Source organism: Scyliorhinus torazame, chromosome 16, assembly GCF_047496885.1.
Source record: "Scyliorhinus torazame isolate Kashiwa2021f chromosome 16, sScyTor2.1, whole genome shotgun sequence".
Taxonomy (NCBI): domain Eukaryota; kingdom Metazoa; phylum Chordata; class Chondrichthyes; order Carcharhiniformes; family Scyliorhinidae; genus Scyliorhinus; species Scyliorhinus torazame.
The window spans coordinates 84,847,289-84,872,279 of record NC_092722.1 but is presented as its reverse complement, the minus strand read 5'-3'; the positions used below and the strand labels follow the sequence as shown (position 1 = coordinate 84,872,279).

Here is a 24,991-nt window from a genome sequence, read left to right as displayed (position 1 = left end):
AGAGACCTCTCCAGATACAGGAGTGTGTGAGAGAGAGAGGGGGTTAGAGAGACCTCCCCAGATACAGGAGTGTGAGAGAGAGAGAGAGGGTTAGAGAGACCTCCCCAGACACAGGAGTGTGCGAGAGAGAGAGAGTTGGAGAGACCTCCCCAGAAGATACAGGAGCGTGTGAGAGAGAAAGGGGGTTAGAGAGACCTCCCCAGATACAGGAGTGTGTGTGTGAGAGAGAGGGGGTTAAAGAGACTTCACCAGATACAGCAGTGTGTGTGAGAGAGAGGGTTTAGAGAGACCTCCCCAGAAACAGGAGTGTGAGAGAGAGAGAGAGGGGGTTAGAGAGACCTCCCCAGATACAGGAGTGTGAGAGAGAGAGAGAGGGGGTTAGAGAGACCTCCCCAGATACAGGAGTGTGTGAGAGAGAGGGGATGGGGGGTTAGAGAGACCTCCCAGATACAGGAGTGTGTGTGAGAGAGTGGGGGATAGAGAGACCTCCCCAGATACAGGAGTGTGTGAGAGAGAAGGGGGGCGGGGTGGTTAGAGAGACCTCCCCAGATACAGGAGTGTGTGTGAGAGAGAGGGGGTTAGAGAGACCTCCCCGGATACCGGAATGTGTGAGAGAGAAGAGGGGGGTTAGAGAGACCTCCCCAGATACAGGAGTGTGTGAGAGAGAAGGGGGGTTAGAGAGACCTCCCCAGATACAGGAGTGTATGTGAGAGAGAGAGAGAGGGGGTTAGAGAGACCTCCCCAGATACAGGAGTGTGTGAGAGAGAGAGGGGGGTTTGAGAGACCTCCCCAGATACAGGAGTGTGTGAGAGAGAGGGGGTTAGAGAGACCTCCCCAGATACAGGAGTGTGTGAGAGAGAGAGAGAGAGGGGGGTTAGAGAGACCTCCCCAGATACAGGAGTGAGAGGGAGAGAGTGTGAGAGAGAGAGAGTTAGAGGGACCTCTCCAGCGTATGTGAGGGCGTGCAATGTATTTCATCTGTTTTTCTTTCTCTTTCCGCCTGTTTCTCTCTCTCCCTCTCTGTGTCTCTCACTGTCTTTCTCCCTCTGTCTCTCTCATCTGTGTGTCTGTGTCTATCACTCCCGCTGTCTCTGTTTTTGTCTCTCTCTCTGTACCTCTCAGTCTCTTTTTGTCTGTCTGTCCATCTCTCTGTGTCTCTCTCTCTCTGTCTATCTCTCTCTCTCTCACTCCCTCTCTCTCTGTATTACAGCCTTACTACGCAACTCGAATCAATGCGGCTGACATTGAGAACCGTGTGCAGGAGCTGAACAAGACCGAGAACCCAGATGTGGCCAAAGGAGGATTCTGGGAAGAATTTGATGTAAACACCTCTCAGATTTGACCCTTGATCTGGTCAATGTGCCCTATCCCAACCTCTGCCCTGTCCTCTGAACTCCCTCTCAGATTCTCGAACCGTGTGACGGGGACCCGGGGTAACATCGCACCCTCAGGGATATTACCCGATTTAGCGGACAGGGATCAGGAGCAGGAACCCAGACTGATTCACCCCCTCCCTAACCCAGGGTCACTGGACAGGGATCAGGAGCAGGAACCGGACTGATTCACTCCCTCCCTAACCCAGGGTTCACTGGACAGGGATCAGGAGCAGGAACCGGACTGATTCACCACCTCCCTAACCCAGGGTCACTGGACAGGGATCAGGAGCAGGAACCCGGACTGATTCACTCCCACCCTGACCCAGGGTCACTGGACAGGGGTCAGGAGCAGGAACCCGGACTGATTCACTCCCTCCCTAACCCAGGGTCACTGGGCAGGGATCAGGAGCAGGAACCCGGACTGATTCACCCCCTCCCTAACCCAGATGTCACTGGACATGGGTCAGGAGCAGGAACCCGGACTGATTCACCTCCTCCCTAACCCAGGGTCACTGGACAGGGGTCAGGAGCAGGAACCCGGACTGATTCACTCCCACCCTGACCCAGGGTCACTGGACAGGGGTCAGGAGCAGGAACCCGGGATGATTCACTCCCTCCCTAACCCAGGGTCACTGGGCAGGGATCAGGAGCAGGAACCCGGACTGATTCACCCCCTCCCTAACCCAGATGTCACTGGACATGGACCAGGAGCAGGAACCCGGACTGATTCACTCCCTCCCTGACCCAGGGTCACTGGACATGGGTCAGGAGCAGGAACCCGGACTGATTCACCTCCTCCCTAACCCAGGGTCACTGGACAAGGATCAGGAGCAGGAACCCGGACTGATTCACTCCCTCCCTAACCCAGGGTCACTGGACAGGGATCAGGAGCAGGAACCCGGGATGATTCACTCCCTCCCTAACCCAGGGTCACTGGGCAGGGATCAGGAGCAGGAACCCGGACTGATTCACTCCCTCCCTAACCCAGGGACACTGGACAGGGATCAGGAGAAGGAACCCGGACTGATTCCCCCCCTCCCTAACCCAGGGTTCACTGGACAGGGATCAGGAGCAGGAACCCGGACTGATTCACTCCCTCCCGAACCCAGGGTCACTGGGCAGGGATCAGGAGCAGGAACCCGGACTGATTCACCCCCTCCCTAACCCAGGGTCACTGGACAGGGATCAGGAGCAGGAACGTGGGCTGATTCTCTCCTCCCTAACCCAGGGTTCACTGGACAGGGATCAGGAGCAGGAACCCGGACTGATTCACCTCCTCCCTAACCCAGGGTCACTGGACAGGGGTCAGGAGCAGGAACCCGGACTGATTCACTCCCACCCTGACCCAGGGTCACTGGACAGGGGTCAGGAGCAGGAACCCGGGATGATTCACTCCCTCCCTAACCCAGGGTCACTGGGCAGGGATCAGGAGCAGGAACCCGGACTGATTCACCCCCTCCCTAACCCAGATGTCACTGGACATGGACCAGGAGCAGGAACCCGGACTGATTCACTCCCTCCCTGACCCAGGGTCACTGGACATGGGTCAGGAGCAGGAACCCGGACTGATTCACCTCCTCCCTAACCCAGGGTCACTGGACAAGGATCAGGAGCAGGAACCCGGACTGATTCACTCCCTCCCTAACCCAGGGTCACTGGACAGGGATCAGGAGCAGGAACCCGGGATGATTCACTCCCTCCCTAACCCAGGGTCACTGGGCAGGGATCAGGAGCAGGAACCCGGACTGATTCACTCCCTCCCTAACCCAGGGACACTGGACAGGGATCAGGAGAAGGAACCCGGACTGATTCCCCCCCTCCCTAACCCAGGGTCACTGGACAGGGATCAGGAGCAGGAACCCGGACTGATTCACTCCCTCCCGAACCCAGGGTCACTGGGCAGGGATCAGGAGCAGGAACCCGGACTGATTCACCCCCTCCCTAACCCAGGGTCACTGGACAGGGATCAGGAGCAGGAACGTGGGCTGATTCTCTCCTCCCTAACCCAGGGTTCACTGGACAGGGATCAGGAGCAGGAACCCGGACTGATTCACTCCCTCCCTAACCCAGGGTTCACTGGACAGGGATCAGGAGCAGGAACCCGGACTGATTCACTCCCTCCCTAACCCAGGGTCACTGGGCAGGGATCAGGAGCAGGAACCCCGGCTGATTCACCCCCTCCCTAACCCAGGGTCACTGGACAGGGATCAGGAGCAGGAACCCGGGCTGATTCACCCTCTCCCTAACCCAGGGTCACTGGACAGGGATCAGGAGCAGGAACCCGGACTGATTCACCCCCTCCCTAACCCAGGGTCAGTGGACAGGGATCAGGAGCAGGAACCCGGACTGATTCACCCCCTCCCTAACCCAGGGTCACTGGACAGGGATCAGGAGCAGGAACCCGGGCTGATTCTCTCCTCCCTAACCAAGGGTCACTGGACAGGGATCAGGAGCAGGAACCCGGACTGATTCACCCCCTCCCTAACCCAGGGATTACTGGACAGGGATCAGGAGCAGGAACCCGGACTGATTCACCCCCTCCCTAACCCAGGGGTCACTGGACAGGGATCAGGAGCAGGAACCCGGACTGATTCACCCCCTCCCGAACCCAGGGTCACTGGACAGGGATCAGGAGCAGGAACCCGGACTGATTCACCCCCTCCCTAACCCAGGGATTACTGGACAGGGATCAGGAGCAGGAACCCGGACTGATTCACCCCCTCCCTAACCCAGGATCACTGGACAGGGATCAGGAGCAGGAACCGGACTGATTCACCCCCTCCCTCCCTAACCCAGATTTTACTGGACAGGGATCAGGATCAGGAACCCGGGCTGATTCACCCCCTCCCTTCCTAACCCAGGTATTACTGGACAGGGATCAGGAGCAGGAATCCGGACTGATTCACCCCCCTCCCTGCCTAACCCAGGGGTCATTGGATAGGGATCATGATCAGGAACCCAGGCTGATTCACCGCCCTACTCCCTGCCTCTCCCACCCCCTGTGGGGCTGAGGCCAATTTTAAATCTCTCGGCCTACCTGCTGGGGATTTACCCTGTTAGACCATAAAACCATAAGACATAGGAGCGGAAATCAGGCCATTCGGCCCATCAAGGTCGCTCTTGGGATCTTGCTGTGTGTGGCCTGGTACCCGGGCTGGGTTGGGCGGGATGGAGGAGTGGAAGTGTAGTGGTATCATGGCTGTATTGTAATTCACCGACTGACCTCCAGGAGTCATACAAGTATTTTAAAGTCATGTGTCCCTCAGACTGGCTGGAGGAAGCTGTAGAGGGAGGTTGCTTGTGGAAGATCTTACTGTTATTCATCTGTTGTTCTCTATATAGTTTACCCACAGTTAATGTTAATAAATCATTTATAGCTTTAGCTACAAGTGTTCTTGCAATATAAATCAGGCTATCTGACAAGAACATCACAGAAGGGGAGTAAAATTCTGGTCTAGTGATGGATTCATGGACTCACCTTTTCAGCCATGCACAACCCTCCCCCCTCTCTCATCCCTTCTCTTTCCCCATCTCTCTTCCTCTAATCCCTCTTTCTCCCTTTCTCTTTCGCTCTCCCTTTAGGCTTTGCAAAAGCAGGAAGACACAAAGAAACAGAGCAGGACTGAGGGACAACGACCCGAGAACAAATCGAAAAACCGCTACAAGAACATCCTGCCTTGTGAGTATTACCATGGCTACCTAACTCGTAGTACCCAGAGCCAGCCATTACTGGAGAGATTAATGAACGTCCAATTTTGCAAAGTTGGCCAAAGCTGTCAGAGGGCATGATCGTTTCTGATGGACATTTTTAAATGTTGTTAAAGAAATGGGGGGGCGGGGGGGGCAGGAGGGGAGAGATAGAAGAAAAGAAAGAGTAAAAGCAGGTGGAGAGATTGAGGGAGGGACTTCCACTACCTAGGCCCAGGCTCAATGAAGGTCCCACCGCCATAGCGGAGCGACGGAGACCCTGGAGGGCCAGAGGAGCTAGGTTACAGGGATAGGGAGGGTTGTAGGGGGAGCTGGAGGAGGTTACAGGGATAAGGGAGGGTTGTAGGGGGAGCTGGAGGAGGTTACAGGGATAGGGAGGGTTGTAAGGGGGCTGGGGGAGGTTACAGAGATAGGGAGGGTTGTCGGGGGGCCGGAGGAGGTTACAGGAATAGGGAGGGTTGTATGGGGGCTGGAGGAGGTTATATGGATAGGGAATGTTGTGAGGGAGCTAGAAGAGGTTACAGTGATAGATAGGGTTATCGGGGTTGAAGAACGTTATAGAGATCGGGAGGGTTGAAGGGGCTGTGGGAGGTTACAGAGATAGGGAGGGTGGTAGGGGAGCTGAGGAGGTTATAGAGATAGGGAGGGTTGTAGAGGGCTGGAGGAGGTTACAGATAGGAAAGATTGTAGGGGACTGGAGGAGGTTGCCGGGTTAGGGAGAGCTGTAGGGGCTGGATTTAGAGTACCCAATTCATTTTTTTCCAATTAAGGGACAATTTAGCGTGGCCAATCCACCTACCCTGCACATCTTTGGGTTGTGGGAGCGAAACACAAACACGGGGAAAATGTGCAAACTCCACATGGATAGTGACCCAGGGCCGGGATCAAACTTGGGACCTCGGTGCCGTGAGGCATCAATGCTAACCACTGCGAGGTTACATTGAGAGGAAGGGTTGTAGGGGAGCTGGAGGAGGTTGCAGAGATAGGGAGGGTTGTCGAGGGCTGGAGGAGGTTACAGAGATGGGAAGTGTTGTAGGGGACTGGAGGAGGTTACAGAGATTTGGAGGGTGTAGGTATTGGAGGACATGAGAGATAGGGAGTGTTGTAGGGGCTGGAGGGGATGACCGAGATAGGGAGGGGTGTAGGGTCTGGAGGGAGATAGTGTAGGGTGGTGCAAAAGAATGAATTGCAAAATTGAGGCATTTGGGATATTGGGGTGGAGCGCGATGGCTGAACAAGGAGGATTGGATGTGAGAGGGTTGACACATGGAATGGTTTATTGACTCTCTCGCTGACTCTCTCTATCTTCCTACCAGTTGATAACACTCGGGTCATCCTCCATATCAAAGAAGAAGATCCATCATTTTCTGACTACATCAATGCCAACTACATCAAGGTATGGACAACTGTCCCGGAGAGAGTGAAGAGGGTCTCATTCACCACATAGCCTTGTTGGCCGACATTTTACATTCATGAACGGCATCTGGGCCTCGCAGACTGGGCCCAGTATTTATTGCTCATCCCCAATTGCCCATTGATGGACGATCAATGACCACTAAAGCGAGGTTGTAGTCCAACTGAAGGCTTTAATAAGCTAGATGTTTCCTCCAGCAGCTCAGGTACAGAGTGAAGGCTGCTGGGGCGGCATGGATTCTTATACCCCGCCTATCAGGGCGGAGCTATTATACACTCTAGCCAATAGAAAGCATACAGTTTCCACCAATGGTGCTTTAGCCTCTCAGGTACCGTAATACCTATAATACCACATTCACCCCTGTTAAAAAAAAGCCCGGCGGGGGTGGTGGCCAGAAACTACAAAACATAACAACATGGTCTGATTAGTTATGGAGGTACCGTAATACCCCGTACAGTGTTTAGTAACTATTTACAAGTCTGGTAGGTATGTACATTTGATGGTTTATATTTACAGATTACAGTTAAAATGAAGCAATCAGTCGATCGGGGGCCCTGGTCGTCCTCAGTGATCGTCGGAGCCTCGGTGGTGACTCCGGTGGAGGCTCGGGCGTCTGTAACTCCGGAGCGTGGCTTCGATCTCCATGGCAGCTTCGTCACCCCTAGACGGCGCTGGTGGGGAAAACGGCTGACCTGGGAAGGGAGCGCCTGTGGGGGGCGTCGGTGTGTGGCGGTGCCTAGGCAGTGGCGGCGGAAGGATCAATCCTCCTGTAAGGTGCTGCGGTGGAAGGGAGGGTGGGACTGGTGGCTGGAATGTGCGTGGGGTTCCGGCGGGCGCCAGGTCCCGTAGGGAGACCGTATCTTGTCAGCCGTCGGGGTATGCCACGTAGGCATATTGGGGGTGAGCATGGAGCAGATGGACCCTCTCGACCAACGGGTCCGACTTGTGCGCCCGCACGTGTTTTTGGAGCAGGATGGGTCCGGGAGCTGCCAGCCAGGTCGGGAGCGAGGACCCAGAGGAGGACTTCCTGGGGAAGAAAAGGAGACATTCGTGAGGTATTTGGTTGGTTGTGGTACAAAGCAGTGACCGGATGGAGTGGAGGGCATCCGGGAGGACTTCCTGCCAGCGGGAGACTGGGAGATTCCTGGACCGTAGGGCCAGTAGGACGGTCTTCCAGACCGTTCCGTTCTCCCTCTCTACCTGTCCGTTTCCCCGGGGGTTGTAACTGGTCGTCCTGCTCGAGGCGATGCCCTTGCTGAGCAGGAATTGACGCAGTTCGTCGCACATAAAGGAGGACCCCCTATCACTGTGTATGTAAGCAGGGAACCCGAACAGTGCAAAGATGCTATGGAGGGCCTTGATGACGGTGGTGGCGGTCATGTCGGGGCAGGGGATGGCGAATGGGAACCGGGAGTACTCGTCAATCACGTTCAGGAAGTACGTGTTGCGGTCGGTGGAGGGGAGGGGGCCTTTGAAGTCCATGCTGAGGCGTTCAAAGGGACGGGAAGCCTTTATCAGGTGCGCTTTCTCTGGCCGGTAGAAGTGCGGTTTGCACTCCGCGCAGATTTGGCAGTCCCTGGTGACTGTCCTGACCTCCTCGATGGAGTAGGGCAGGTTGCGGGTCTTGATGAAGTGGAAGAAACGAGTGACCCCCGGGTGGCAGAGGTCCTCGTGGAGGGCTCGGAGGCGGTCAAATGTGCCGTGGGACAGGGCATCAGGAGGCTCGTTTAGCTTCCCAGGACGGTACAAGATCTCGTAGTTGAAGGTGGAGAGTTCTATCCTCCACTGCAAGATCTTGTCGTTCTTAATCTTGCCCCGCTGTGCATTATCGAACGTGAAAGCAACCGACCGTTGGTCAGTGAGGAGAGTGAATCTCCTGCCGGCCGGGGAATACCTCCAATGTCGCACAGCTTCTACTTTGGCCTGGGCCTCCTTTTCGACTGAGGAGTGGCGGATTTCGGATGCATGGAGGGTACGGGAGAAGAAGGCCACGGGTCTGCCCGCTTGGTTGAGGATGGCCGCCAGAGCTACGTCGGACGCATCGCTCTCGACCTGGAAGCCGAGGGACTCGTCGATGGCGCACATCGTGGCCTTTGCAATGTCTGCTTTGATGCGGCTGAAGGCATGGCTGGCCTCTATCGACAGGGGAAAAGTTGTGGATTGGATCAGGGCACGGGCCTTGTCCGCATAGTTGGGAACCCACTGGGCGTAGTAGCTAAAAAACCCGAGGCAGCGTTTCAGGGCCTTGGAGCAGTGAGGGAGGGGGAACTCCATAAGGGGGCGCATGCGTTCCGGGTCGGGGCCTATAGCTCCATTTCGCAGTACGTAGTCGAGAATGGCTAGACGGTCGGTGCTAAACACGCATTTATCCTTATTGTATGTTCGGTTAAGGATTTTAGCGGTCTGGAGAAATTTTCGGAGGTTGGTGTCGTGGTCCTGCTGGTCGTGGCCGCAGATGGTGACATTATCGAGATACGGGAATGTTGCCGGTAAACCGTACCGGTCAACCATTCGGTCCATCATGTGCTGGAAAACCGAGAGTCCGTTGGTGACACCAAAGGGAACCCTTAAGAAGCGATAGAGCCGACCGTCTGCCTCGAAGGCAGTGTATTTGCGGTCACTAGTGCGGATGGGGAGCTGGTGGTAGGCGGACTTGAGATCCACCGTGGAGAAGACCTTATAATGTGCGATCCTGTTTACCAGGTCGGCTATACGGGGGAGAGGGTACGCGTCCAGCTGCGTAAACCTGTTGATGGTCTGTCTGTAGTCGATGACCATCCTATGCTTCTCCCCGGTCTTTACCACCACTACTTGTGCTCTCCAGGGGCTGTTACTGGCTTCAATGACCCCTTCCCTCAGTAGCCTTTGAACCTCTGACCTAATAAAGATCCGGTCCTGGGCACTGTACTGTCTGCTCCTGGTGGCGATGGGTTTGCAATCCGGTGTTCGCAAACAGGGAAGGCGGGTCGACCTTAAGGGTCGCGAGGCCGCAGACAGTAAGGGGGGGGGGGTATAGGGCCGCCGAATTGGAAGGTCAGACTTTGAAGGTTACACTGGAAGTCTAAACCCAGGAGTGTAGCCGCGCAGAGGTGGGGAAGGACGTAGAGACGTAAATTTTTGAACTCCCTTCCCTGGACTGTGAGGTTTGCTACACAAAACCCCTTTATCTCCACTGAGTGGGAACCGGAGGCCAGTGAGATTTTTTTGATTAACAGGGTGGATGAGGAGAGAACAGCGCCTTACCGAGTCGGGGTGTATGAAGTTCTCCGTGCTCCCAGAGTCGATTATGCAGGACGTCTCGTGCCCGTTGATAAACGGTCGCCGTAGCGGTTGAGCGTGTTCGAGGCCAAGACTGATCCAGAGTCACCGAGGCCAATCGCAGTAGTTGAGAGTTCTGTTCGGGCAGTGTGTGGTCGGCCGAGCTGGGGTCCTGGGGGTTCATCCAAGATGGCATCTCCCATTGATCACACATGGCGGGGGGTGCACAAAATGGCGGCGCCCATCCCTCAAATGTGGCATCCGCGGAACAAGATGGCGGTGCCCGGGGTCTGCACGTGGCCCTGGGATATGGAGGTGGCGGCGACCGCTGGCCGCAATGGCCCGTGGAGAAGTTTGTGGTTGCAGTCCGCATTCGCCGCTGGAGACCGCGGCCACCGCTTGGGCCTGACATACCCCCACGAAATGGCCCTTTTTGCCGCATCCCTTGCAGGTGGATGCGCGTGCCGGGCAGCGCTGGCAGGGGTGCTTGGCCTGCCCACAAAATTGGCAGCGGGGCCCCTCGGGGTTGCCAGGCCGCCTTGCAGCGCAGGCCTGAGGGGAAACGGGGAAAGTGTCGGGGTCGGCGGCGGGGTTCCACGCTGCCCAGGGGGCTGCCGCGCGGTCGGGAACGTAGGCGCGGGCGTTCCTGGAGGCCACGCCCAGGGAGCCTGCAAGGGCCCGTGCCTCTCTGAGACCCAGGGTGTCCTTCTCTAACAGGCGCTGGCGGATTTGTGACGAAAGCATACCTGCCACGGAAGCGTCCCGGACTAAGAGTTCCGTGTGTTCTCTCGCCGAAACTTGAGGGCAGCCGCGGCTTTTTCCCAGCACCAGGAGTGCGCGGTAGAATTCCTCCAGCGATTTCCCCAGGGGTTTGTTGCCTTGTTGCAAGCAGGTGCCGGGCGTAGACCTGGTTTACCGGGCGAATATAGTGTCCTTTTAGCAGCTCAATTGCTGCATCGAAGTCTTCCGCTTCCTCGATGAGGGTGTAAATCTCCGGGCTCACCCTTGAGTGCAGGACGTGCAGTTTCTGCTCTCCCGTGGGTGCGTTTTCGGCCGTCTCGAGATCCCTTTTAAAGCACGCCAGCCAGTGCTTAAAGATTGCCACTGAGTTCGCCGTGTGGGGGCTAAGTTGCAGACACTCTGGCTTGATTCGGAGCTCCATCCTTTCTTCTTAAAATTCTAGCTTATTAAATTGATGCACGGTCAATGACCACTAAAGCGAAGTTGTAGTCCAACTGAAGGCTTTAATAAGCTAAATGTTTCCCCCAGCAGCTCAGGTACAGAATGAGGGCTGCTGGGGCGGCACGGGTTCTTATACCCCACCTATCAGGGCGGAGCTATTATACACTCCAGCCAATAGAAAGCATACAGTTTCCACCAATGGTGCTTTAGCCTATCAGGTACCATAATACCTATAATACCACACCCCTCAAGAAGAAGGTGGGAAGGTCAGCACGGTGGTGCAGTGGGTTAGCCCTGCTGCCTCACGGTGCCGAGGTCCCAGGTTGATTTTCCCAAAAAAAAGAAAAAAAGAAAGATGGTGGGTGAGCCACCTTCTTGAACTCGCTGCTGTCCCTATGTGGTGAAGGCACACCCACGGCGCTGTTAGGGAGGGAGTTCCAGGAGTCTTGCCCAGTGACATTGAAGGAATGGCTGATATATGGTGTGTGTGGGGCTCAAAGGGGAACTTGCAGGCGGTGGATGTTCCCCATGTGCTTGCTGCCCCTTTTGTCCTTCTAGACGGTAGAGATGGCGGGTTTGAAGGTGCTGCCGAAGGAGCCTTGGTGAACCGCTGCAGTGCATCTTGCAGATCGTTCACATGGCTGCCACTGTGTGTCGGTGGTGGAGGGAGTGAATGAATGTTTGTGGTTAGTGTGTCGATAGAGCAGGGCTGCTTTGTTCTGGATGGTTTCGAGTTTCTCGAGTGTTGTTGGGAGCTGCACTCATCCAGGCGAGTGCGAATGTTTCCCATCACACTCCTGACTTGTGCCTTGTAGATGGTGGACAGGCTTTGAGGGTAGAATCACTCACCGCAGGATTCCCAATCTCTGACCTGCTCTGGTAGCCACAGTATTTATATGGCTGGTCCCAGTTCAGTTTCTGGTCAATTGTAACCCTTAAGATGTTGCGAGGGTTCAGTGTTGGTGATGCCATTGAATGTCAAGTGCATAGGTTAGATCCTCTCTTGTTGGAGATGGTCATTGCTTGGTACTTGCCGCTTGTCAGCCCAAGCCTAGATATTGTCCAGGTCTTGCTGCATTTGGACACGGACTGCTTCATTATCCGAGGGGTCACGAATGGTGCTGAACATTGTGCAGTCATCCGCAAACATCTCCACTTCTGACCTTGTGATGGTAGGGAGGCCATTGATGATGCAGTTGAAGATGGTTGGGCCTAGTACACTACCCTGAGGGAACTCTTGCAGTGATGTCTTGGAGCTAAGATGATTGACCTTCAACCACCTCAATCCCCTTTGTGCCAAGTATAACTCCAACCAACGGAGAGTTTTCCCGCTGATTCCCATTGACTCCAGTTTAGCTAGGGCTCCTTGATGCCATACTCAATAAAATATTGCCTTGATGTAGAAGGCAGTCACCCTCAATCCAGCTCAGGCTTAAGAAGTGCCAACAGGCCCAAAATGAAGCCTGAGACTTTTCTAGTTGGGGTAGGGTTGTTGGGGACTCTTTGATTGCAGCACCTTAGGCACACTCATCGTATTTTCTCCACTTTCAGTCCGAGACCCTGGTCAACAGATTGGGGAAGATCATACCCAAGACATGCATCGCCACCCAGGGGTGCCTACTGGCGACCGTCAATGACTTCTGGCAGATGATCTGGCAAGAGAACACGCGCATCATCGTCATGACAACAAGGGAGGTCGAGAAGGGCCGGGTGAGACACGAAGGGTGCGAGGAAGGGGTGGTGTGGTGGGTGGGGCTCTGGTCAGAGGGCGAGAAGCTGATTGACGGGGCATGAAGGCCCTTTTAGCTTAAAAAGGCCATGTGTTTCGCCAAGGTCGTAGGTGAGAGGCTTCACTCTAGGCCTACATCAGGCCTGAAATGAGCATACAAAACATTTGAAGAGAAAGTAAGCACAGATGTAACCATCGAGGTCCATTTTAGGAAGTGGCTGAAGGATGGAGAGAGAGAGAGAGAGAGAGTGACAGAGAGAGAGAGAAAGTTACGCATACACACACAGAGGCGAAGGGGATTGGGGAGGGCCTCCCAGGCAACTGAAGGCACGGAGCAATGGGAATTTGGGGATGCTCGAGAGGTCGGAATTGGAGGGGCGTAGAAATCTTGGGGGGTTGTAGAAGGTTAGAGAGATAGGGTTACAAGGATAGGGAGGGTAGTAGGGGCTGGAAGAGGTTGCAGAGATAGGGAGGGATGTAGGGTCTGGAGGAGGTTGCTGAGATAGGGAGGGGTGTAAGGGCTGGAGGAGGTTGCAGAGATAGGGAAGGGTGTAGGGGCTGGAGGAGGTTACAGGGATCAGGAAGGGTGTAGGGGCAGGAGGAGGTTACAGGGGGAGAGAGGGTGCAGAATTTTAAAATTGAGACTTTGAGCACGGTGGCGCAGTAGTTAGCACTTCTGCCTCATGGTGCCGAGGTCCCAGGTTCGATCCCGGCTTTGGGTCACTGTCCGTGTGGAGTTTGCACATTCTCCCCGTGTTTACGTGGGTTTCACCCCCAAAACCCAAAGATGTGCTGGCTAGGCGGATTGGCCACACTAAATTGCCCCTTAATTGGAAAACATGCATTGGGTACTCTAAAACTCTAGAAAACAAATTGAGACGTTGCCAGGGCGTGGGTCAGTGTGGGATAGTGAGCACAACGAGGGGGTTTGGGAGTACTGAGACATTGCAAGTTTGAACACGGACATCAGTTTCAGACAAACTGATGTTCATAGGGTGTGCATTGGGGACGGACCAGGACACTGGGGAATTTACAGGTTTGTAGTTAACAAAGGCACGGATGAGGGTTTCAGCAGCGATTGATCTGAGACACGTGTGGCATCAGGCGACGTCACAGAATTGGAAATAGGTGGCCTGGGTGTGTTTGATGGGGACAGTGTAGAGGGAGCTTTACTCTGTATCTAACCCTGTGCTGTACCTGTCCTGGGAGTGTTTGATGGGGACAGTGTAGAGGGAACTTTACTTTGTATCAAACCCTGTGCTGTACCTGTCCTGGGAGTGTTTGATGGGGACAGTGTAGAGGAAGAGGATTAGATACAGATTAATCTCCCTCTACACTGTCCCCATCAAACACTCCCAGGACAGGTACAGCACGGGTATACAGAGTAAAGCCCCCTCTACACTGTCCCCATCATACTCTCCCAGGACAGGTACAGCACGGGGTTAGATACCTGTCCTGGGAGAGTATGATGGGGACAGTGTAGAGGGAGCTTTACTCTGTATCTAACCCCGTCCTGTACCTGTTCTGGGAGTGTTTGATGGGGACAGTGTAGAGGGAGCTTTACTCTGTATCTAACCCCGTGCTGTACCTGTCCTGGGAGTGTTTGATGGGGACAGTGTAGAGGGAGCTTTACTCTGTATCTAACCCCGTGCTGTCCCTGTCCTGGGAGTGTTTGATGGAGACAGTGTCGAGGGAGCTTTACTCTGTATTTAACCCCGTGCTGTACCTGTCCTGGGAGTGTTTGATGGAGACAGTGTCGAGGGAGCTTTACTCTGTATTTAACCCCGTGCTGTCCCTGTCCTGGGAATGTTTGATGGGGACAGTGTAGAGGGAGCTTTACTCTGTATCTAACCCCGTGCTGAACCTGTCCTGGGAGTGTTTGATGGGGACAGTGCAGAGGGAGCTTTACTCTGTATCTAACCCCGTGCTGTACCTGTCCTGGGAGTGTTTGATGGGGACAATGTAGAGGGAGCTTTACTCTGTATCTAACCCCGTGCTGTACCTGTCCTGGGAGTGTTTGATGGGGACAGTGTAGAGGGAGCTTTACTCTGTATCTAACCCCGTGCTGAACCTGTCCTGGGAGTGTTTGATGGGGACAGTGTAGAGGGAGCTTTACTCTGTATCTAACCCCGTGCTGTACCTGTCCTGGGAGTGTTTGATGGGGACAGTGTAGGGGGAGCTTCACTCTGTATCTAACCCCGTGCTGTACCTATCTTGGGAGTGTTTGATGGGGACAGTGTAGAGGGAGATTAATCTGTATCTAATCCTCTTCCTCCTTTGTACCCCACCTCTAGAATAAGTGCGTTCCCTATTGGCCGGATCTGAACTCAGAGAATGTCTACGGCCCCTATACCGTCCGTCATGTGCTGGAGCGCGAGGCGATCGATTACAAGATCAGAGAATTGGAAGTGACCTTAACGGAGAAGGTTAGTTGCCGCCCACAGGGATCCGGCGCATCCTCTGGCCCGTCCTGAAGTTCGCACAGTGGGAGGGGTAGTTGTGATCGTGCCTAGGTCGGGGCAGGGCCTTGGGGGTTGTTTCGCGTTCATCGGCACCTCGATTCTCTGGATCCTAACCCCTCTCCCCTCGGCCTTTCCTCCCCCACCAGCCGAACTCCAAGCCCCGGAAGATTTTCCACTACCAGTACCTGAGCTGGCCGGATCATGGGGTCCCCTCTGAGCCAGGGGGTGTGCTCAGCTTCCTGGAGCAGGTCAACAACAAGCAAGAAGAGATACGCGATGCTGGGCCTATCGTGGTGCATTGCAGGTGAGCAGGGGGGCGTGGGTGGGGTGGGCCTGAGGGAAAAGGGGATTGGGAAGGGGAGTGCAGGAGTCGAAAAGAGAGAGAGGAGGGGATGATATTGGGGGAGAGAGAGAGAGACAGGGAGAGAGAGAGAGAGAGAGACAGGGGAAGAGAGAGAGAGACAGGGAGAGAGAGAGAGAGAGAGACAGGGAGAGAGAGAGAGAGAGACAGGGAGAGGGAGAGAGAGAGACAGTTAGAGAGAGGGAGAGAGAGAGACAGCGAGGGAGAGAGAGAGAGACAGTGAGGGAGAGCGAGACAGAGAGAGAGAGACACAGATGTGGTTAATCCCACCCATAAACTATTTCTTAACCTTAACTGTGGGTCAACTATATACAAAACAACAGATGAATAACAGTATGAACATGCACAACCAACCTCTCTCTTCCACCTCCCTTGTCAGTCTGAGGTCACCGTATCCTTTTACTAACATTCACTTCTTAGCACAGGGCTAAATCGCTGGCTTTTAAAGCAGACCAAGGCAGGCCAGCAGCACGGTTCAATTCCCGTACCAGCCTCCCCGAACAGGCGCCGGTATGTGGCGACTAGGGGCTTTTCACAGTAACTTCATTGAAGCCTACTCGTGACAATAAGCGATTTTCATTTCATTTCACTTCTATACTAATGAGACCCTTAGTGGTCAGTCTGTGAATTACAACGCAACAATGATATCACCACAATAGAGAAAGAGAGAAACAGGCAGAGAGAGACAGCCGGAGAGACAGACAGAGAGAGAGATAGAAAGAGAGAGTGTGGGCAACATGGTGGCGCAGTGGGTTAGCCCTGCTGCCTCACGGTGCCGAGGTCCCAGGTCTGGGTCACTGTCCGTGTGGAGTTTGCACATTCTCCCCGTGTTTGCGAGGGTTTCGCCCCCACAACCCAAAGATGTGCAGGCTAGGCGGATTGGCCACGCTAAATTGCCCTTTAATTGGAAAAAATGAATTGGGTACTCTAAATTTAAAAAAAAAAATGAAAGAGCGAGTGATTGAGAAAGAGTTGGGGAGCGGAGAGGAGGGGAGAATTGGGGGTCGGCCCGTTAAATTGCGCCCAGACAGAGAGATGGATTGGATTTGTTTATTGTCACGTGTACCGAGGTACAGTGAAAATTATTTTTCTGCGAGCAGCTCATTAAGTACATGAGAAGAAAAGGGAATAAAAGAAAATACATAATAGGGCAACACAAGGTGTACAATGTAACTACATAAGCACCGGCATCGGATGAAGCATACAGGGTGTAGTATGGAGGTGATGACCAACCTCTCGAAGCACTTCATTACGACTGAAGTCAGGGCCACCAGATGGTAGTCATTGAGGCACGTTGCCTGGTTTTTCTTTGGCACCTGTATGATGGTGGTCTTCTTGAAGCAGGTGGGGACCTCGTAGCAGAGTAGGGACAGGTTAAAGATGTCCGTGAACACATCTGCCAGCTGGTCCGCGCAGGCTCTGCGTGCACGACCAGGGATCCCATCCGGGCCCGTCGCCTTCCGAGGGTTCACTTTCAGGAAGGCCGATCTGACTTCGGAAGCAGTGATGGTGGGTATGGGTGTGTTATGGGCTGCTCGGGCACTCGCCAGCAGATCGATGGTTTCCTGCTCGAACCGAGCATAGAATGCATTGAGTTCATCAGGGAGGGGAGCGCTGCTGCTGGAGATACTGCTCAGCTTCGCTTTGTAGCCCGTTATATTGTTTAATGAGAGAGAGAGAGAGACAGCGAGAGAGAGAGACAGCGAGAGAGAGAGACAGCGAGAGAGAGAGACAGCGAGAGAGAGAGACAGCGAGGGAAGGAGACAGCGAGGGAAGGAGACAGCGAGGGAAAGAGACAGCGAGGGAAGGAGACAGCGAGGGAAGGAGACAGCGAGGGAAGGAGACAGCGAGGGAAGGAGACAGCGAGGGAAGGAGACAGCGAGGGAAGGAGACAGCGAGGGAAGGAGACAGCGAGGGAAGGAGACAGCTAGAGAGCGAGACAATGAGAGAGAGAGACAGCCAGAGCGAGAGACAGACAAAAAGAGAGACAGCAAGAAATAGAGACAGTTATAGAGAGAGACAGCGACAGGGAGAGACAGCCAGACAGAGAGAGACAGCCAGACAGAGAGAGACAGCCAGACAGAGAGAGACAGCGAGAGAGCGAGAGAGTGAGAGGAAGAGACAGCGAGAGGGAGAGACAGCGAGAGGGAGAGACAGCGAGAGAGAGACAGACAGCCAGACAGAGACAGACAGCCAGACAGAGACAGACAGCCAGACAGAGACAGACAGCCAGACAGAGACAGACAGCCAGACAGAGAGACAGACAGCCAGACAGAGAGACAGACAGCCAGACAGAGAGACAGACAGACAGACAGAGAGACAGACAGACAGACAGAGACAGACAGACAGACAGACAGAGAGAGACAGCCAGACAGAGAGAGACAGCCAGACAGAGAGAGACAGCCAGGCAGAGAGACAGCGAGAGAGAGAGAGAGACAGCGAGAGAGAGAGAGAGAGAGACACAGCGAGAGAGAGACACAGCGAGAGAGAGACACAGCGAGAGAGAGACACAGCGAGAGAGAGACACAGCGAGAGAGAGAGACAGCAAGAGAGAGAGACAATGAGAGAGAGAGACAGCCAGAGCGAGAGACAGCCAAAAAGAGAGACAGCAAGAAATAGAGACAGTTATAGAGAGAGACAGCGAGAGGGAGAGACAGCAAGAGAGAGAGACAGCAAGAGAGAGAGACAGCCAGACAGAGAGAGACAGCCAGACAGAGAGAGACAGCCAGACAGAGAGAGACAGCCAGACAGAGAGACAGCCAGACAGAGAGACAGCGAGAGGGAGAGACAGCGAGAGGGAGAGACAGCGAGAGAGAGAGACAGCAAGAGAGAGAGACAGCGAGAGAGAGAGACAGCGAGAGAGAGAGACAGCGAGAGAGAGAGACAGCGAGAGAGAGAGACAGCAAGAGAGAGAGACAGCGAGAGAGAGAGACAATGAGAGAGAGAGACAGCCAAAAAGAGAGACAGCCAAAAAGAGAGACAGCCAAAAAGAGAGACAGCCAAAAAGAGAGACAGCCAAAAAGAGAGACAGCAAGAAATAGAGACAGTTATAGAGAGAGACAGCGAGAGCGAGAGAGACAGCGAGAGAGATAGAGAAAGAGAGACAAAGTGGTTTAAGGAGGGAATTCCAGAGTTGAGGGCTCCCAACAGTTAAGTAGAGATTTTGAAATGTAGATGATGGTTACGATGTCTTCTTGCATATTATTAAAATTGTATTTGTTTCATTAGTGCCGGCATCGGTCGCACAGGAACCATCATCGTCATCGATATGCTTGTGGACAAGATCGACAGACAGGGTGAGAATCGAGTACAGGGTTAGATACAGAGTAAAGCTCCCTCTACACTGTCCCCATCAAACACTCCCAGGACAGGGACAGCACGGGGTTAGATACAGAGTAAAGCTCCCTCTACACTGTCCCCATCAAACACTCCCAGGACAGGGACAGCACGGGGTTAGATACAGAGTAAAGCTCCCTCTACACAGTCCCCATCAAATACTCCCAGGACGGGTACAGCATGGGGTTAGATACAGACTCAAGCTCCCTCTACACTGTCCCCATCAAACACTCCTAGGACAGGTACAGCACGAGGTTAGATACAGAGTAAAGCTCCCTCGACACTGTCCCCATCAAACACTCCCAGGACAGGTACAGCATGGGGTTAGATACAGAGGAAAGCCCCCTCTACACGGTCCTGATCAAACACTCCCAGGACAGGTACAGCACGGGGTTAGATACAGAGTAAAGCTCCCTGTACACTGTCCCCATCAAACACTCCCAGGACAGGTACAGCACGGGGATACAGAGTAAAGCCCCCTCTACACTGTCCCCATCAAACACTCCCAGGACAGGTACAGCAGAGGGTTAGATACAGAGTAAAGCTCCCTCTACACTGTCCCCATCAAACACTCTCAGGACAGGCACAGCACGGGGTTAGATACAGAGTAAAGCTCCTTCTACACTGTTCCCATCAAACACTCCCAGGACAGGTACAGCACAGGGTTAGATACAGAGGAAAGCTCCCTCTACACTGTCCCCATCAAACACTTCCAGGACAGGTACAGCACGCCGTTAGATACAGAGTAAAGCTCCCTCTACACTCTACCCATCAAACACTCCCAGGACAGGTACAGCACGGTGTTAGACACAGAGGAAAGCCCCCTCTACACTGTCCCCATCAAACACTTCCAGGACAGGTATAGCACGGGGTTAGATACAGAGTAATGCTCCCACTACACTGTCCCCATCAAACACTCCCAGGACAGGTACAGCACGGGGTAAGATACTGGGGAAAGCCCCCTCTACACTGTCCCGATCAAAAACTTCCAGGACAGGCACAGCACGTGGTTGGATACAGAGTAAAGCTCCCTCTACACTGTCCCCATCAAACACTCCCAGGACAGGTACAGCACGGTGTTAGATACAGAGTAAAGCTCCCTGTACACTGTCCCCATCAAACTCTCCCAGGACAGGTACAGCACGGTGTTAGATACAGAGTAAAGCTCCCTGTACACTGTCCCCATCAAACACTCCCAGGACAGGTACAGCACCGAGTTAGATACAGAGTAAAGCTCCCTCTACACTGTCCCCATCAAACACTCCCAGGACAGGTACAGCACGGTGTTAGATACAGAGTAAAGCTCCCTGTACACTGTCCCCATCAAACTCTCCCAGGACAGGTACAGCACGCCGTTAGATACAGAGTAAAGCTCCCTCTACACTGTACCCATCAAACACTCCCAGGACAGGTACAGCACGGTGTTAGACACAGAGGAAAGCCCCCTCTACACTGTCCCCATCAAACACTTCCAGGACAGGTATAGCACGGGGTTAGATACAGAGTAATGCTCCCACTACACTGTCCCCATTAAACACTCCCAGGACAGGTACAGCACGGGGTAAGATACTGGGGAAAGCCCCCTCTACACTGTCCCGATCAAACACTTCCAGGACAGGCACAGCACGTGGTTGGATACAGAGTAAAGCTCCCTCTACACTGTCCCCATCAAACACTCCCAGGACAGGTACAGCACGGTGTTAGATACAGAGTAAAGCTCCCTGTACACTGTCCCCATCAAACTCTCCCAGGACAGGTACAGCACGGTGTTAGATACAGAGTAAAGCTCCCTGTACACTGTCCCCATCAAACACTCCCAGGACAGGTACAGCACCGAGTTAGATACAGAGTAAAGCTTCCTCTGCACTGTCCCCATCAAACACTCCCAGGACAGGTACAGCACGGGATAACAGAGTAAAGCCCTCTCTACACTGTCCCCATCAAACACTCCCAGGACAGGGACAGTACGGGGTTAGATACAGAGTAAAGCTCCCTGTACACTGTCCCCATCAAACACTCCCAGGACAGGTACAGCACGGTGTTAGATACAGAGTAAAGCCCTCTCTACACTGTCCCCATCAAACACTCCCAGGACAGGTACAGTACGGGGTTAGATACAGAGTAAAGCTCCCTGTACACTGTCCCCATCAAACACTCCCAGGACAGGTACAGCACGGGGTTAGATACAGAGTAAAGCTCCCCCTACACTGTCCCCATCAAACACTCCCAGGACAGGTACAGGACGGGGTTAGATACAGAGTAAAGCTCCCTCTACACTGTCCCCATCAAACTCTCCCAGGACAGGTACAGCACGGGGTTAGATACAGAGTAAATCTCCCTCTACACTGTCCCCATCAAACACTCCCAGGACAGGTACAGCACGGGGTTAGATACAGAGTAAAGCTCCCTGTACACTGTCCCCATCAAACACTCCCAGGACAGGTACAGCACGGAGTTAGATACAGAGTAAAGCTTCCTCTGCACTGTCCCCATCAAACACTCCCAGGACAGGTACAGCACGGGATAACAGAGTAAAGCCCTCTCTACACTGTCCCCATCAAACACTCCCAGGACAGGTACAGTACGGGGTTAGATACAGAGTAAAGCTCCCTGTACACTGTCCCCATCAAACACTCCCAGGACAGGTACAGCACGGGGTTAGATACAGGTTAAAGCTCCCCCTACACTGTCCCCATCAAACACTCCCAGGACAGGTACAGCACGGTGTTAGATACAGAGTAAAGCTCCCTGTACACTGTCCCCATCAAACTCTCCCAGGACAGGTACAGCACGGTGTTAGATACAGAGTAAAGCTCCCTGAACACTGTCCCCATCAAACACTCCCAGGACAGGTACAGCACCGAGTTAGATACAGAGTAAAGCTTCCTCTGCACTGTCCCCATCAAACACTCCCAGGACAGGTACAGCACGGGATAACAGAGTAAAGCCCTCTCTACACTGTCCCCATCAAACACTCCCAGGACAGGCACAGCACGTGGTTGGATACAGAGTAAAGCTCCCTCTACACTGTCCCCATCAAACACTCCCAGGACAGGTACAGCACGGTGTTAGATACAGAGTAAAGCTCCCTGTACACTGTCCCCATCAAACTCTCCCAGGACAGGTACAGCACGGTGTTAGATACAGAGTAAAGCTCCCTGTACACTGTCCCCATCAAACACTCCCAGGACAGGTACAGCACCGAGTTAGATACAGAGTAAAGCTCCCTCTACCCTGTCCCCATCAAACACTCCCAGGACAGGTACAGCACGGTGTTAGATACAGAGTAAAGCTCCCTGTACACTGTCCCCATCAAACTCTCCCAGAACAGGTACAGCACGCCGTTAGATACAGAGTAAAGCTCCCTCTACACTGTACCCATCAAACACTCCCAGGACAGGTACAGCACGGTGTTAGATACAGAGTAATGCTCCCACTACACTGTCCCCATTAAACACTCCCAGGACAGGTACAGCACGGGGTAAGATCCTGGGGAAAGCCCCCTCTACACTGTCCCGATCAAACACTTCCAGGACAGGCACAGCACGTGGTTGGATACAGAGTAAAGCTCCCTCTACACTGTCCCCATCAAACACTCCCAGGACAGGTACAGCACGGTGTTAGATACAGAGTAAAGCTCCCTGTACACTGTCCCCATCAAACTCTCCCAGGACAGGTACAGCACGGTGTTAGATACAGAGTAAAGCTCCCTGTACACTGTCCCCATCAAACACTCCCAGGACAGGTACAGCACCGAGTTAGATACAGAGTAAAGCTTCCTCTGCACTGTCCCCATCAAACACTCCCAGGACAGGTACAGCACGGGATAACAGAGTAAAGCCCTCTCTACACTGTCCCCATCAAACACTCCCAGGACAGGTACAGTACGGGGTTAGATACAGAGTAAAGCTCCCTGTACACTGTCCCCATCAAACACTCCCAGGACAGGTACAGCACGGTGTTAGATACAGAGTAAAGCTCCCTGTACACTGTCCCCATCAAACTCTCCCAGGACAGGTACAGCACGGGGTTAGATACAGAGTAAAGCTCCCTCTACACTGTCCCCATCAAACACTCCCAGGACAGGTACAGCACGGGGTTAGATACAGAGTAAAGCTCCCTGTACACTGTCCCCATCAAACACTCCCAGGACAGGTACAGCACGGAGTTAGATACAGAGTAAAGCTTCCTCTGCACTGTCCCCATCAAACACTCCCAGGACAGGTACAGCACGGGATAACAGAGTAAAGCCCTCTCTACACTGTCCCCATCAAACACTCCCAGGACAGGTACAGTACGGGGTTAGATACAGAGTAAAGCTCCCTGTACACTGTCCCCATCAAACACTCCCAGGACAGGTACAGCACGGGGTTAGATACAGAGTAAAGCTCCCCCTACACTGTCCCCATCAAACACTCCCAGGACAGGTACAGGACGGGGTTAGATACAGAGTAAATCTCCCTCTACACTGTCCCCATCAAACACTCCCAGGACAGGTACAGCACGGAGTTAGATACAGAGTAAAGCTTCCTCTGCACTGTCCCCATCAAACACTCCCAGGACAGGTACAGCACGGGATAACAGAGTAAAGCCCTCTCTACACTGTCCCCATCAAACACTCCCAGGAAAGGTACAGTACGGGGTTAGATACAGAGTAAAGCTCCCTGTACACTGTCCCCATCAAACACTCCCAGGACAGGTACAGCACGGGGTTAGATACAGGTTAAAGCTCCCCCTACACTGTCCCCATCAAACACTCCCAGGACAGGTACAGGACGGGGTTAGATACAGAGTAAAGCTCCCTCTACACTGTCCCCATCAAACACTTCCAGGACAGGTACAGCACGCCGTTAGATACAGAGTAAAGCTCCCTCTACACTGTACCCATCAAACACTCCCAGGACAGGTACAGCACGGGGTTAGACACAGAGGAAAGCCCCCTCTACACTGTCCCCATCAAACACTTCCAGGACAGGTATAGCACGGGGTTAGATACAGAGTAATGCTCCCACTACACTGTCCCCATCAAACACTCCCAGGACAGGTACAGCACGGGGTAAGATACTGGGGAAAGCCCCCTCTACACTGTCCCGATCAAACACTTCCAGGACAGGCACAGCACGTGGTTGGATACAGAGTAAAGCTCCCTCTACACTGTCCCCATCAAACACTCCCAGGACAGGTACAGCACGGTGTTAGATACAGAGTAAAGCTCCCTGTACACTGTCCCCATCAAACTCTCCAAGGACAGGTACAGCACGGTGTTAGATACAGAGTAAAGCTCCCTGTACACTGTCCCCATCAAACACTCCCAGGACAGGTACAGCACCGAGTTAGATACAGAGTAAAGCTTCCTCTGCACTGTCCCCATCAAACACTCCCAGGACAGGTACAGCACGGGATAACAGAGTAAAGCCCTCTCTACACTGTCCCCATCAAACACTCCCAGGACAGGCACAGCACGTGGTTGGATACAGAGTAAAGCTCCCTCTACACTGTCCCCATCAAACACTCCCAGGACAGGTACAGCACGGTGTTAGATACAGAGTAAAGCTCCCTGTACACTGTCCCCATCAAACTCTCCCAGGACAGGTACAGCACGGTGTTAGATACAGAGTAAAGCTCCCTGTACACTGTCCCCATCAAACTCTCCCAGGACAGGTACAGCACGGTGTTAGATACAGAGTAAAGCTCCCTGTACACTGTCCCCATCAAACACTCCCAGGACAGGTACAGCACGGTGTTAGATACAGAGTAAAGCTCCCTGTACACTGTCCCCATCAAACTCTCCCAGGACAGGTACAGCACGGTGTTAGATACAGAGTAAAGCTCCCTGTACACTGTCCCCATCAAACACTCCCAGGACAGGTACAGCACCGAGTTAGATACAGAGTAAAGCTCCCTCTACACTGTCCCCATCAAACACTCCCAGGACAGGTACAGCACGGTGTTAGATACAGAGTAAAGCTCCCTGTACACTGTCCCCATCAAACTCTCCCAGGACAGGTACAGCACGCCGTTAGATACAGAGTAAAGCTCCCTCTACACTGTACCCATCAAACACTCCCAGGACAGGTACAGCACGGTGTTAGACACAGAGGAAAGCCCCCTCTACACTGTCCCCATCAAACACTTCCAGGACAGGTATAGCACGGGGTTAGATAC

At 53.6% G+C, this 24,991-nt stretch overlaps 1 protein-coding gene across 3 annotated transcripts in view; it reads left to right on the top strand.

The window, feature by feature from the left end:
- Positions 1–24,991, top strand: part of LOC140392919 (tyrosine-protein phosphatase non-receptor type 6-like) — a 157,726-nt gene that overhangs the window by 107,738 nt on the left and 24,997 nt on the right. For all 3 annotated transcript variants that reach the window (XM_072478695.1, XM_072478696.1, XM_072478697.1), the window contains exons 6-12: positions 1,211–1,321; positions 4,959–5,055; positions 6,401–6,480; positions 12,490–12,648; positions 14,962–15,093; positions 15,276–15,433; positions 18,719–18,786. In XM_072478695.1, the coding sequence (XP_072334796.1) occupies positions 1,211–1,321; positions 4,959–5,055; positions 6,401–6,480; positions 12,490–12,648; positions 14,962–15,093; positions 15,276–15,433; positions 18,719–18,786 (805 nt within the window). The remainder of the gene's footprint in view (positions 1–1,210; positions 1,322–4,958; positions 5,056–6,400; positions 6,481–12,489; positions 12,649–14,961; positions 15,094–15,275; positions 15,434–18,718; positions 18,787–24,991) is intronic.